The 14,495-nt window shown below is 39.5% G+C and overlaps 1 protein-coding gene across 4 annotated transcripts in view; it reads right to left on the bottom strand.

Annotated features, from left to right (window-relative positions):
* Window positions 1-10,178: 10,178 nt before the first annotated feature.
* The window catches only part of ACMSD (aminocarboxymuconate semialdehyde decarboxylase), a 49,671-nt gene continuing 45,354 nt past the window's right edge, over window positions 10,179-14,495 (bottom strand). For 3 of the 4 annotated variants that reach the window (XM_005868858.2, XM_005868856.2, XM_014541769.1), the window contains 2 exons: window positions 13,860-13,958; window positions 10,179-11,189 (listed from right to left, as the gene is read on the bottom strand). In XM_005868858.2, coding sequence (XP_005868920.1) covers window positions 11,127-11,189; window positions 13,860-13,958 — 162 coding nt within the window. In that variant the 3' untranslated portion in view covers window positions 10,179-11,126. Of the gene's footprint in view, window positions 11,190-13,655; window positions 13,729-13,859; window positions 13,959-14,495 lie in introns of those variants that run through there. The other variant, XM_005868857.2, reaches the window with a different exon arrangement.

Below are 14,495 nucleotides of genomic sequence, written 5' to 3'. Positions count from 1 at the left end.
GGGTCCCTGGTGGGGCCTGGCCGTGGGCTCCGAAATCCGAGCGGGTTCGTGGGCCGGGAGCGAGGCGGCGCTTTAAAAGAGAGAGAGAACGTCCTCTGTCGCCGCGACCCGCCACAACCTCCACTTTTCTCTAACGTTGGTCCGCGTAGACTCGGAGGCTCCGGACTACCGTGTGCAGGACCGAGTCCGCCCACCGGCGGTCCTGGGAAGGGCCTGCACGGGGAAGAGCGCACAAGGAAAAACCCTCCACGTGTGCGTCGCGCTCGGGTGCTTTTCCCCAACGTTATCTGGTTTGAATCCCGCAACTACCAGTACGCGGTCGGCTGTTCCGTTCCGTTTTGTTCTCCAAGTACTTGCCGAACGTTATGCTGTTAGTAACTAGAGGAGCTGGCTTTCTGGACTAGGTTCCGAGTCCCTGTCAAAAGTGTGCTTTTCCAGCCTGCTGTGATTAAGAGAGGGTAGGAGAAGCAGAGAGTGCGGGAGAGACTGGGTAAAAATGCTGTTTCTAGTAGGTAATAGAGTAACGTTGTTCAGATCTGCTAGCTCCATCGCTGAGTCCCCGAAAGAAAAGACCGCAGAGCTCCCCGCGGCGTGAGCAGGTCTGTGGCTCTGAGCCAACGCCTATTGCATGTCTGCCGATATTGTGCATGAAAATTTTAAATTAAAAATGTTAACACTGCACAGTATAGGCAGAGCTGCTTCTAAAAGGCAACTGATACTATTTCTGAGTTCCTGATTCAGACTCCAGGCTTTGGCCATCATTTGGGGACTCCGATGCTCCATCGTGACCCTGTCTGTCCCCATTACACTATCCAGCTATCGATTAAGTTGCAGTAGGCAGTTCTGAATCACTGTCTAAACAACTGTCTTTCTTACCTACCTCGCTGGCCTCCAGCAGAATTTATAAAGTTCCAACTCCAACACATTCCTGAGAAAAACTGAACAAATAAGCCATAGAAGGGAACCTCCTCAACTTGCTGAAGAGCATTTCTAAGAACCCAACTGCTAGCGTTATCCTTAGTGGTGAGAATGGAAGCGTTCCTGGTTCAGTGGAGGATATCTCCTCTCCCTATTCCTTTCAACATTGTATCGGGAGTCCTAGATAATACAATAAGAAAAAGAAAGGAAGTCACGGGTAAACAGATCAGGAAGGAAAAAGTAAAATTGACTTTATTCACAGATGACAATTGTTTATGTAGACATTCTCAGTTAAAAAAGCTGGAACTAGTGATTATAGCAAGATTATAAAGTATAAGTTTAAGAAAAAATACAAGCTTAATACACATTATCAACAATGTGCAACTGAAATTTGAAACAATACTGTGTTTACAAAAAGTAATATTTAGGTATGAATCTAAAATATGTACAGGATCTACATGTAGAAAACTGCAGAATTCTAAGGAAATGAAAGAAGATATAAATGGGAGGCTATTCTGAGTTCATGGATTAGAAAACAATCTTTAGATATCAATTCTTTCTGTTAACGTAAAAAAAACCATTGAAACCTGTAAAGAATTTTTGTGAGTTTATTTGAGCCAAACTGTCGACATATGCCGGGAAGCAGAACCTCAACGAATTGAGATAGTGCTCCGGAGAATGGCAGGGTTACATCCGTATTTATACATGAAATTCATTGGTGACAGATTTAAGGAGGTGGGATTAAGCGAAGCGGGGAAACCTCTGTGATAGGATAAAAAGTAAAATGATGGACACATACTTAGGTGGGTGCAGGATCAATTAACATGATAATGAAGGAATTTGTAGTATCTGTCCTGGCGCCCAGAACATTTGGTTGTGCCCCAGGGGCTCCAGAAAAAGGGAAGTTACAAGTTACCCAGACATTTCAAGGGTATGTTATCTTAGAGGCAAAAAGGCAAATGGGCTCAGTAAGGATCAAAGTTGATCTTGTCAGTGAAGATACTGGCCTAGGACATAACTGCCCACCATAACTGCTTTTAGTTAAAGTTTAATTTCAGGCCATCCTTTGTGGTTACTTTAGGTCTCTGAGTCTGCTAGGCTGCCACGCAGGCCTTCCCTGAGCTTGTCAGGTCAGCGTGTGGCCCCTTTCGTCCACATTTCCAACTTGATCTATAGAGTCAATGCAATCCCAATCAAAATTTTAGCAAGTTATTTTATAGATAACAAATTGATTCTAAAGTTTATATGGGAAGACAAAAGACCCCAAATAGCCAAAATAATACCAAAGAAAAAGTTGGGACTGCTACCCAATGTCAAAGATACAGTCATAAAGACAGCTTATATTGGCAGAAGAAAACACACTTGGATCAATGGACCAGAGTAGAGATCCCACACAAATATAGTCAACGATCTTTGACAAAGGCAATTCAATGCAGAAAGGACAGTCTTTTCAACAAATGGTGCTAGAACAACTAGACATACGCAAAAAAGAAAAGAATCTAGACATAGACTTTACACCTTTCCCCCAAATTAACTCTATATGAAACTTCTAGAGGAAAACATTAGAGAACATCTAGGTGACTTTGTGTTTGTCAGTGAGTTTTTAGATAAAACACCAAACCATTATCTATGAAAAAGTTAAGTTGGACTTCATTAAAATTAAAGACCTCTGCTCTGCGAAAGATACTATTAAGAGGGTGAAAATACAAGGAGAAAATCTTTGCAAATTATATGTCTGATAAAGCACTTGTATCCAAAATATCCAAAGAACTTATGAAACTCAACAATAAGAAAGTAAAGAACCCATTTTAAAAATGTGCAAAAGAGGTGAGCAGATACAAAGAAGATTTACAGGTGGGAAATAAGCATATGAAAACATTCAATATCACATCATAAGGGTATTCTCCATAGTTGTTTATAATTGCAAAAGACTGGAAACATGATTGTTTACTACTATGATTTGAGGATTTGATGATTATGATACATACTAGAGGCCCGGTGCACAAAATTCATGCACTCGGGACAGGAGGGTCCCTCAGCCTGGCCTGCGCCCTCTTTCAGTCCAGGACCCCTCACTCCTTACTGCCTGCTGCTCGCTGCTCCTTACTGCTCTGCTGGCTGCTCCTTAGCGCAGCCACGGAGGAGGGAGAGGCTCCTGCCACCGCCATTGCACTCGCCAGCCTTGAGCCTGGCTTCTGGCTGAGCAGTGCTCCCCCTGTGGGAGTGCACTGACCACCGGGGGCAGCTCCTGCATTGAGCATCTGCCTCCTGGAAGTCAGCATGCATCATAGCGACCGGTCCTTCTGGTAGTTCTGCTGTAATGGTCGCTTAGGCTTTTATTATATAGATAGGCAATGAAATGCTATTCAGCTATTTTCTTTGCTGAAAGAAAAAACTCCAGAGACACAGCTGATTCACACAGCCAGTCGGCCTGGTGGTCAAACCCCTCTAGTTTTAACTACAACAATCAAGGCTCAACTAGAACAAGACTGCGCACAAAGACCACTAGGGGGTGCACCAAGAAAGCATAAAAAATGCGGAGACAAAAAAACATGACAGAAATGGAGGATATAGAGCTAAAAAACGCAATTTTGAGGGCTTGCAAAAATGTGCTAGAAGCTGCCAATAAACTTGAGGAGAGACTCACGAAAACTAATGAGACCCTCGATGCTATGATAAAGAAACAACTAGAAATTAAGCATACACGGTCTGAAATAAAGAATATTACACCCAATAGCAGACCAGAGGAGCGCAAGAATCAAGCCAAAGATTTGAAATGCGAAGAAGCAAAAAACACCCAACCGGAAAAGCAAAATGAAAAAAGAATCCGAAAATACGAAGATAGTGTAAGGAGCCTCTGGGACAGCTTCAAGCGTACAAACATCAGAATAATAGGGGTGCCAGAAGATGAGAGACAGCAAGATATTGAAAACCTATTTGAAGAAATAATGGCAGAAAACTTCCCCCACCTGGTGAAAGAAATGGACTTACAGGTCCAAGAAGCGCAGAGAACCCCAAACAAAAGGAATCCAAAGAGGACCACACCAAGACACATCATAATTAAAATGCCAAGAGCAAAAGACAAAGAGAGAATCTTAAAAGCAGCAAGAGAAAGAGACTCAATTACCTACAAGGGAATACCCATACGACTGTCAGCTGATTTCTCAACAGAAACTTTGCAGGCCAGAAGGGAATGGCAAGAAATATTCAAAGTGATGAATACCAAGAACCTACAACCAAGATTACTTTATCCAGCAAAGCTATCATTCAGAATTGAAGGTCAGATAAAGAGCTTCACAGATAAGGAAAAGCTAAAGGAGTTCATCACCACTAAACCAGTATTATACGAAATGCTGAAAGGTATCCTTTAAGAAGAGGAAGAAGAAAAAGGTAAAGATACAAATTGTGAACAACAAACATGCATCTATCAACAAGTGAATCTAAGAATCAAGTGAATAAATAATCTGATGTACAGAATGAACTGGTGATTATAATGAATCAGGGACATAGAAAGGGAATGGACTGACTATTCTTGGCGGGGAAAGGGGAATGGGAGATGCGGGAAGAAACTGGACAAAAATCGTGCACCTATGGATGAGGACAGTGGGTGGGGAGTGAGGGCGGAGGGTGGGGTGGGAACTGGGAGGAGGGGAGTTATGGGGGGGATAATAAGAGGAACAAATGTAACCTGAACAATAAAGATTTAATAAAAAAATTAAAAAAAAAATAAAAAGGTAGTCAAAACATAAAAAAAAAGAAAAAACTCCAAACCAAGAAAACTCTACCTGGCAAAGTCCCTCAGAAGTGAAGGAGAGAGAGAGAGAAGTTTGCAAACATGCAAAAGCTAAGAGTTCACCGTTAGACTGGCCTCACAAGAAATGTTAAAGGGACTTTTTAAAGCTGAGAGGAAAGGGCACTGATAAGTAACAAAAAATATGAAAGTATAAATCTCACAGGCAAAGATAATTGTAGTATAAATCAGAATAATCTAATATCGTAAAGGTTAATCACATAAAATTAGTATGAAGGTTAAAAGACAAAAGTAGTAACATAGCTACAGCAATTTGTTACTGAGTACACGAGATAAAAAGATGTAAATTGTGATCTCAAAAATATAATATATAGGGGTGGGTGGGAGGAGTAAAAATGTAGAACTTAAGGATGTGTCCAAACTTAAGTTATCAACTTAAAATAGACCATTACACAAACAAAACAGAAACAGACACATAGATACAGAAAACAAATTGATGCCTGCCAGATGGGAGGTCAGTTGAGGGGCTGGGTGAAAAAAAGAGATGGGATTAAGAAGTTCAGATTGTAATTACAAAATAGTCATGTGGATGTAAAGTACAGCATAGGGACTATCTATACTAATAAAAGCCTAGCTGGTCCTCATGCCCTCACACGATGCCCTCAAGTCATCACAAGATGGCCGCCACAAGATGGCTGGCAGGGGAGGGCAGTTGGGGGCGACCAGGCCTGCAGGGGAGGGCAGCTGGGGCGACCAGGCCGGCAGGGGAGGGCAGCTGGGGAGACCAAGCCGACAGGGTAGGGCAGTTCGGGGCCATCAGGCTGGCAGGGGAGGACAGTTGGGAGCAAGATCAGGCCAACAGGGAAGGGCAGTTGGGGGCAATCGGGCCAGCAGGGGAGCAGTTAGGGGGCGATCAGGCTGGCAGGCAGGTGAGTGGTTAGGAGCCAGCAGTCCCAGATTGCGAGAGGGATGTCTGACTGCTGGTTTAGGCCCAAATCCACAGGGATCGGGCCTAAACAAGCAGTTGGACATCCCCCGAGGGGTCCCAGATTGGAGAGGGTGCAGGCTGGGTTGAAGGACACCCCCCCATGCACGAATTTTGTGCACCAGGCCTGTAGTGGTCAATAGGCCTGGTGCACAGATTCATGCACTGGTGGGTCCCTCAGCTTGGCCTGCGGGGATTGGGCTGAAACTGGCAGTCCTACATCCCCTGATGGATGTAGTGTGTGAAGTGGCAGGCAGCTGAGGAGGAGCCCAAGCCTGGGCTGTGCGCCAGGCGTCTCCCACTCATCCCAGCCCTGCTGCGCCTGCCGCTCTGCTGTGGTCTTCACACACCTGTCCTAGGGCGATACCGGCGCGCCCGTGACTGAAAAGTGGCCGCAGGCTTGTGCTCAATCAGTCCCAATGCTGGTCCTGATCCCAGTCCTGGTCTTCATTGGGGTGGGGCATGCAGGTGGAGTGTCTGTTGGAGAGGCTCGTGCCGCCACAGCTGTGCTTGCCAGCCATGAGCCCGGGCTCTGGTGCCCATTGGTCAGCTGAGCGACGCTCCCGCTGTGGTAGTGCAATGACCACCAGGGGGTAGCTCTTGCGTTGAGCGTCTATCCCAGTGATGGTGAACCTATGACACGCGTGTCAGAGATGACATGGGAACTCATTTTTTTGGTTGATATTTCTTTGTTAAATGGCATTTAAATATATAAAATAAATATCAAAAATATAAGTCTTTGTTTTACTATGGTTGCAAATATCAAAAAACGTCTATATGTGACACAGCACCAGAGTTAAGTTAGGGCATTTTCAAAATGCTGGCACGCCGAGCTCAAAAGGTTCGCCATCACTGGTCTATCCCCTGGTGGTCAGTGTGTGTCATAGCTACCTGTTGAATGGTTGGAAGGACACTTAGCATATTAGGCTTTTATATATATAGATTATGTATGGTGCCAAGTGGGTACTAGAATTATCAGGGGGATCACTTCATAAGTTACATAAATATTTAACCACTATGCTGTATATCTGAAACGAATATAAAAAATATTGAATGTCAACTGTAACTGAGAAATAATAAATAAATAAAAGAAGCTTACAAAAAATAAAAATGAAGGCAGCTTATATGTGGAATGAGCACCAAGATATTTAGTAGGAGGGGGAAAAGCAAGATGTTACTGTTTAGGTAAAATGAACAAAGGAATATGTACATGTAAGTATTTGTATAACTGTAGACTATCTTTGTAAGAACACACACACACACACACACACACACACACACACACACACAGAAAATTGGTTCCTCTGGGAGACAGTTTGAATTTGATCTTGAACTCTTCTAATGTGTTTATGTATTGACTTTTCAAAAATAAACTACATTTTTTTATTAGGCTGTGAGCAGTGTTCTATATTCAGAAATGGAAACTTCAACCCACTTTTGTTCTATTTTGATTGAGGAAAAAGCCTCAGAATTGTCTCTTTTTTTAAATTAATGAATCCATATTGATCATTGTTATTAACTAAAGCCCCTCTTTATTTAGATATCCTTAGTTTTTGTATGTTTTTTTAAAATTCTTTATTAGTTAAGGTAAGAATTTTCTCTTTAAGTCAAATATAAAGTGGGTATTTATTTAAATTAAGCTAATCTTAAGTAATTGTTTTGAATATAGGCTCAAGTTTTCTGGTTGGATAATATAAATTGAGTTGAGTCAGAGCTGGTTTCCTTTTTAGGAGAGATTGAAGAGATGGGGAAGGGTTGTGTGAAAGGAGGAGGAATGCTTGGATGGCTAGGCATGCTTGTCCTTTGGAATCTGATGGTGCTGGGATTTTTTGTCAGGGGTTTATTTTGAAGAAGTACTTACACTAGATAACAAAGGAGAGAAAGGGCTGAAAAAGTTATTTTCCTTGAGAGACTTTCAAGATCCTGGGTATAAACAGTGTTGTTTCAGGGCCAGAAGGTTCTTTTAAAAATTCAACTCTAGTTATGTTACCCCTTCCTTAAAAACCTCATTGCTTTCTGATGGATAAATTCCCCGATTGACTTGTGACCCCACATGATCTTGCCACTTTATACCAAGAACATCTTGCTTTATTATCTCTAGACTTAATGGTCTTATTTCTTGCCATGTTCTCCCCTGCCATAAGGGTTTCATTTATGCTTTTCTCTCTGTCCAATACTCTTCCCTTTCTTCTTTTAGCTCTTGTCTCCTCTTCCTAATTCCATCTTAAGCAACACTTCTTCTGAAAAGTCTCTCCCCAACTCTGACTAGGCCAGATCCCTATTATAAGCTCTCTACACACTCTGTGTTCCTTCATAGCTCTTGTCTTGGTAGCAATTTTATGTTGATTTGTTGCTTACTTGATAAGTGTTTCCTTAACTAGATTATAAGCACCATGAGAGCAGGAACTATGTTTATTTTTACTTACATTATCCCAGCACCTAACTTGGTTTTTGGTACATAACAGGCCCTCAAAAAAGTACTGTTGAATGCATGGGAATGAGTGAATGAAGGCTTGTTCCTGCTCTCAAGGAAGTCCCAGTTTAGTGCGAAGGTAGCAATTGCAATTTAAAATGAGAGGTGTGCTTTATTAGATATATCAGTACAATTTTTAAAAGGGGGAGGTATTGATCAAGGAAATCCCCCAAACTAGAAACCACTACTTTAGTTCATGAAAAATTATGAGAGAGGGAGTAATATGATCAGATATGTACTTTGGAAATTTTCCTCTGGCAACAGGGTGGCAGCTGGATTTTATCAGACTAAGCCCAGAGTCAGGGGTATAAATAAGAGATTATTTTAATAGTCCTGGTGAGAGATGAGGAGTGGAATTTATACTACTGGTTGTTCCGTGGTATTTTGTTTAATCTCCACATATTTGTGAATTTTCCAGTTTTCTTTTTATAATTGATTTCTATTTTCATACTCTTTTGTTTGGAAAAGATGCTTGATCTGATTTAAATTTCATTAAATTTATTAAGACTTGTTTTGTGGCCTAACATATGATTTTTCCTGGAGAATGTTTCATGTGCACTTGCGAAGAATGCATATTCTTTTGCTTTTGGATGGAATGTTCTGGTCTAACGTGCTGTTTAAAGCTGATGTCCTTACTGATTTTATGCAGGAAAGAGCTTGTGGCAGAGTTTGTGAACAAGGGGGAAAGAGGTAGAAGAAGCTGGAAAGTTGGCCAGATAAGTAGGCCATGATCAAGAGTTTAGATTTTTATAAGTTTTATAGTAAGCCATTGGTCTTTTAAAAATAAGTCTGTTATATGGTCTGATTTATGTTTTTCTTTTAAAGGAAAAACCACATTAGCAGTTGTGTAGAGAATTACTTAAGGGGTCAAGAATGACAGTAAGGAGACTAGGCAAGAAATGACGGTGACTTGGGCAAGAATAATAGAATGAGGTTGTGAGATGTCATAGGTAGAACCAACAGCACTTGATGATGGACTGAATGTAAGGAAGAGGGAGGACAGGAAAGAAAGAAATCAAGGTTGACTCCTAGGTATCTGTACATGTGTGTACTATAGTTTGTTCAGTCTCCTACATTTGGACAATATATAATTTTCAATATTTTACAATAACAAATAATCTGCAATAAAATTAGATTCATTCCCCACATCATATGTAAGGATAACTCCAACATTGTCAAAGATTTAACCATAAGACAATGAAACTATGCAGGCACTAGAAGAAAGATGGGTAAATTCCTCTTTAATCTGGGTGTAGAGAAGGGCTTTCTAACTATTACTGTTCTATCACTCAAGTCTTAGGTCAAAGTTTTCTTTAAAGCGGCTTTCTCTGATCCCACAACTTAATGTCTTATTCCCTATCCTTCTCATAGTCCCGTTATACATTTCCCCATTTTAACCGCTTCATCGTATTTATCAGAAAAATTTCCTTCCTTCATTCCTTTTCCCCTCCAATCCATTCCTCCTTTCTCCTTCTTCTCTCCCTCCTTATATTTCTTACCCTCCAGACTGTAGGCTTCATTAGAGAAGAAATTTTATTCTTTATCCCTTTTATTCTATATCCCCAGTGCTACAGCTCGCACATCACGTAAACACTCTGTGAATATGAATATGAATATCCTCATTATCTATCTATTTATCAACCTATCTATGATATTAATATTTACTGAAATGATCAGGTTACTTTTCATGATAAAACAGTAATTAAACATTATGTTAAAAAGTGCTCAAATATAGAATATTTGAGGAGGGATGGACCTTTCCCCTAAATAATGGGGAAGGAAAAATAACATCTTTCATGTTGCTCTTTTGTTCAACCTTGTTTTCCATTTCAGGCAGATTGGCGTAATAAGCAGAGCGGTGGGTGGGTAAAGTAGTAGAAAGCAATAGGAGGAGCAACAAAGAGATGGAGTAATGTACCAAGTAAAGTAAAAATAATGGAATAGATGTAGTTTAGCAAAAATTATATTAGCATAAATTACATGCCAATACTCAATTTTTCTGGGCCAATGGGAGGGAATATGAGCATTAATCAGTCAAAGCAAGAGGGTAGTTTTGAAAAATTATATTTGATTTTGGAATTCAGCCAGAGGTACACAAAACACATGTTTATCACCCCTCCAAGTTCATTTTCAGCAGCCCAGGTAGGACCACAAATGAAGTGAGTAGAGTAAGGCTACCCTGGTGTTGCTCTGCTCTCGGTCTCTACGGCTAGCTTTACACGCTCTACTCAGTATTTTAAAATAAAATAGCTTCTGGTAAAAGTAAATTATAGCCTGGAATTTTTCTCCAGAATAAATTGTCATTTAGTCTGAAACTCTATTCCCACAGTTTTTCCTTCCTATCTGTTTACCACCTCCAACTCTCCATAAGCCTTTTCCATCCTTCTAGACTCACTCCAAGTTCCAACTTCGGTGAAGATTCTCCCAAAAGTTTGAGTCCAGATGAATTTTACTGAAACTTCTGTGACACTCACGTTGCATTGCTTAGTAATTATTTCATGAACATGTGACTTGCCTCCGTATTTGAACTATAAGCTCCTACAGGTTATGAAATATTTACAGCATTTAGTTTGTGGCATCTAAAGCATTCCCAGACCAGTTACGGGCCAATGGAAGGTGTTTAAATTGAATAAAAATGGGTTATTTGGGCCCTCAGCACATATACTTGCTCAAAGTGGAGAACCTACTTGAGTCCTCTAGGGTGAATCCAGTTTTGCTTTTTCCATATAAAGCATTAATGACATTTTGCATTTTATTTCTGCTATTAATTTTTAAAGTGCTGGGAAAATCATTTTTGGTTTGCATGTGAAATAATGTACTGCTTTTCAGAGTGAAAAACACATGTGAGTCATTTTTGTTATGTATAATTTAGGATACTCAGGGATATTCTATTTCTGGATAAAATAGTTCAAAATAGGATTTTAATATGCATGTGTGATACATATTTAAAAACAAGAATAACATATCTTCTTGAAAGATTGCCTTTGTAGTGAATTCAGTCATTCAAATTGTTTTCTCTCAAGACCCAAAAATGCTAGGGCATTGCCAGCTTTGAGTTTGTCCTGAAAAAAAAGAAAAAAAGAAAAGGTTTTATTTTAAAGCATTATTTAATGGTTGTTCTTAAGTCCTTTATTGGATGTCTTTATCAGGCTTTAAAAAAATCAGTTCCCCAACGTGAGAGAAAAATATTAGCAGGTTAAACAATGAATCTCTTACCCAAATCCTCTTGCCCCATGTTTGAAACTTGGTTGTAGGAGGAAAGGGGGAAATTATAAGGGGGAGAGAGAACCCTCTTAGGAAAATGCTCTTTGGGAACTTCAACAGGACTCTCAATGGTTTTTAAGGACTATTTGGAGGCAAAACAGAGAAAAGGTACAGTTTAGGACTGTGGAACAGCAGAGCTGGAAGTCATGTAGCCGCCCCCAGCTTCCAGGCATGTGTTGTCCTTTTGCACAGTCCCAAATAAAAGTGAACTCTTCCAGAGCAGGAAAAGTGATATAGATGAAGAGTCTCAGAATAAATGTACAAATGTGTACATTTATCAATTTCACATGAGAAAAGGCCTGCCACATTTTTTTCACCTTCTCCCAGCTATAAACTAAATCAACTTCACAGAAAGAACTCCTGTAATTTGAGAGGTAACTTTGTGATACGCTAACTGAAAATTGTCCAGTTTGCAAAGGTCAGGCATGTAGCTGAGGGTGGGAGGAAACATGTATGGGGTTGTATAACATCCATATCATATATACATCTAGATATCATGATCGATTTTTTAACTTTGGAGCTCAAAATTATAAAATGGATGCTATCTTCCCAGAGATAGCTATCCTTTTTTCTGTAATGGAATGTATTTTTATTTACATACTTTGCAACAGCTTTCTTGAGATATAGTTAACCTGCCATACATTTTACCCATTAAAGTATATAATTTAATGATTTTTAGTGTGTTCACAGAGTTGTGCAGCCATCAGTTTTTTGTTATTCTAGAGATATACACATATAAGCAAATACCTATATTTAGGTATATAGAGATTCTTTTTCACAAATGGATAGTATACTATACACAAATGGAAATATACTATATATATTGTTTGGCACCTTGCTTTTTAAATTTAATATGTCTTATAAATTCATTTTCAGTATTTTTTATGTCTGTATAGATTCCATTATTACTTATGTAACTATTCTCCTATAGATTGTTGTCAGTCTTTTATTACAGGCAATGTTGCAGTAATTAACCTTGTACAAAATGTCATTTATATTTGTGACAGTATAAAATTTTTATACAAGATATTTTAAAACTTGAAAGTGATAAGCACATAAAATTAAATAATAAAAGATGAAGTAATTATTATTACATTAAACTCTTAATCAGGATGCTTGGGGTAACCTGGTTTCAGTTTAATTTTTATTAATTTTATAGATAGTTTTTCATTTTCAACTTCTGTTGTAAAAAGAAAAAGTAAAAAAAGATCTTATTATGGCTTCCTACTTTAATAAGAAAATATTTAACAATTCAAGACTATAAGTGCCTTAAGATGGGTCAGTGCCAAGGGAATCTTCCTATATAAAGTAGTCTCAGGTTTCCTAGTTAATAACTTGCAACCAGTAAGCAGAGTGGATTCTTCTTGGCATCTGTAATGTGCTTCACTAAATCCTTAACGATTAGAGCAGAGAATTAGAGACCAAGAGAACTTATGGATTCTAGTTTAGAAGAAAGCCAAGTATTATACAAAAGGATTATGACTACGACTTGTGTGATTTGTTAAGAGTTTATACTGTATATCCACATGGTTTTATTTTTGGCCATCCCTGACCCTGTGTAGTGATTGGTGGTGAAGACCTCCGGAAGAACTTGTTTTGTTGGGGGTAGTGGGGGAGGGGATGTCAAGGATGGCAAGGATGAGAGAATCGGGGACAATGCATCTCATTTTAACTCTACAGTGGGGCCTTGACTTATGAGTGTCCCAACTAACGAGTTTTTTGAGATACAAGCCGTCTCTTGGCCGATTTTTTGCTTTGAGTTGCGAGCTAAAATTCGGGTTACGAGCCAGCTTCAGATACCTCACCGCTAGTTGGCGCAGCGAACGTCACAGTGAATGCCACAACATCAGCCCAGCATCACGTGTCTCACTCGTTCACTTCTTGATTTGACATACGAGTAATTTGAGTTACGAGCTCCGTCATGGAACTAAACTCGTAAGTCAAGGCCCCACTGTACTTGGTTCAGGAGTCTAAGGGGTAGAACAGGCAGTGGCAGCATTATGGCACATTTACCCACCTTAAAAGTCAAATGCCTAAAGAAAAACACCCAATTACTTGAGGGTTCTCATCCTTGGGTCCTTGTTAATCAAGACTTTAGTCTCAATATTCAAATTACTAGAATCATTACAATTTTTGAGATTGGTAGATTGTAAGAGAAATATTAAATTAAAAATTTAGACATTTTTCTTCTAACGTGCAAACATAAATATATTATTATGATATGCTTCTTTGCAGTTTTCTTTCTCACCTTTATAAATTTAGTTGTATTTGGTTGACTTTCAGCTTTTAAACTTTTTTTGGTCCTTTAATAGTCCATCTACTAGTATTTCTGGTGATCTAGTAACAATTGTAAGAATATTAAGTGTAAAAATTCCCTGTTCTCTGATATCACATATCAAAGTGCTCTGAAACCAAACATAATTAGAGGAGGAAAACAGGAAGAAGTCCATGAAATAAAAGGCATATACCTTCGTTTCTGCATCAAATTCTTCCATGGATTCTATCAATTTTCCAGGTTCCAGCTCACCTAGTGGAAAGGGGTAATCAGTTCCCAAAATGACTTTATCCTGAAAAAAGAAAAAATATTTTTATTTGTAATTTTTTTAGAACATCAAAGAACCTACTGTAAACTTAATTATATATAATTATTACAAGCACTCCTATGGTAAAATATCAAATTTCTTCCTGACTAATAGAAACAAACTGATCTAAAATTTTAAAAAGTCAAAGGATTAAAAACTTATTCTGGCCTGGCTGGTGTGTTTCAGTGGTTGTGTGAACCAGGAGGTCAGAGTTCGATTCAATCAGGGCACATGCCCGGGTTTTGAGCTTGATCCCCAGCAGGGGGCGTGCAGGAGGCAGCCTATCAGTGATTCTCTCTCATCATTGATATTTGTATCTCTTTCTCCCTCTCCCTTCCTCTCTGAAATCAATAAAACATATTTATAAAAACAAAAAACAGCAGATCCTCCAACTTATTCTGACATTTTCTCCAGCAGGTGTCACTATTAGGTCTCCTAAAGTTACAAATCAACTTCCATCTCCCCTCTCGCCGCACACTCCCCCCCCCCCCCCCCCCCCTTCCCCCCACAAACCCCCACAAA

The sequence above is a fragment of the Myotis brandtii genome, unplaced genomic scaffold (assembly GCF_000412655.1).
Source record: "Myotis brandtii unplaced genomic scaffold, ASM41265v1 scaffold278, whole genome shotgun sequence".
NCBI classification, from domain to species: domain Eukaryota; kingdom Metazoa; phylum Chordata; class Mammalia; order Chiroptera; family Vespertilionidae; genus Myotis; species Myotis brandtii.
The sequence above is the reverse complement of the archived record's forward strand: the minus strand, read 5'-3'. Positions and strand labels throughout refer to the sequence as shown.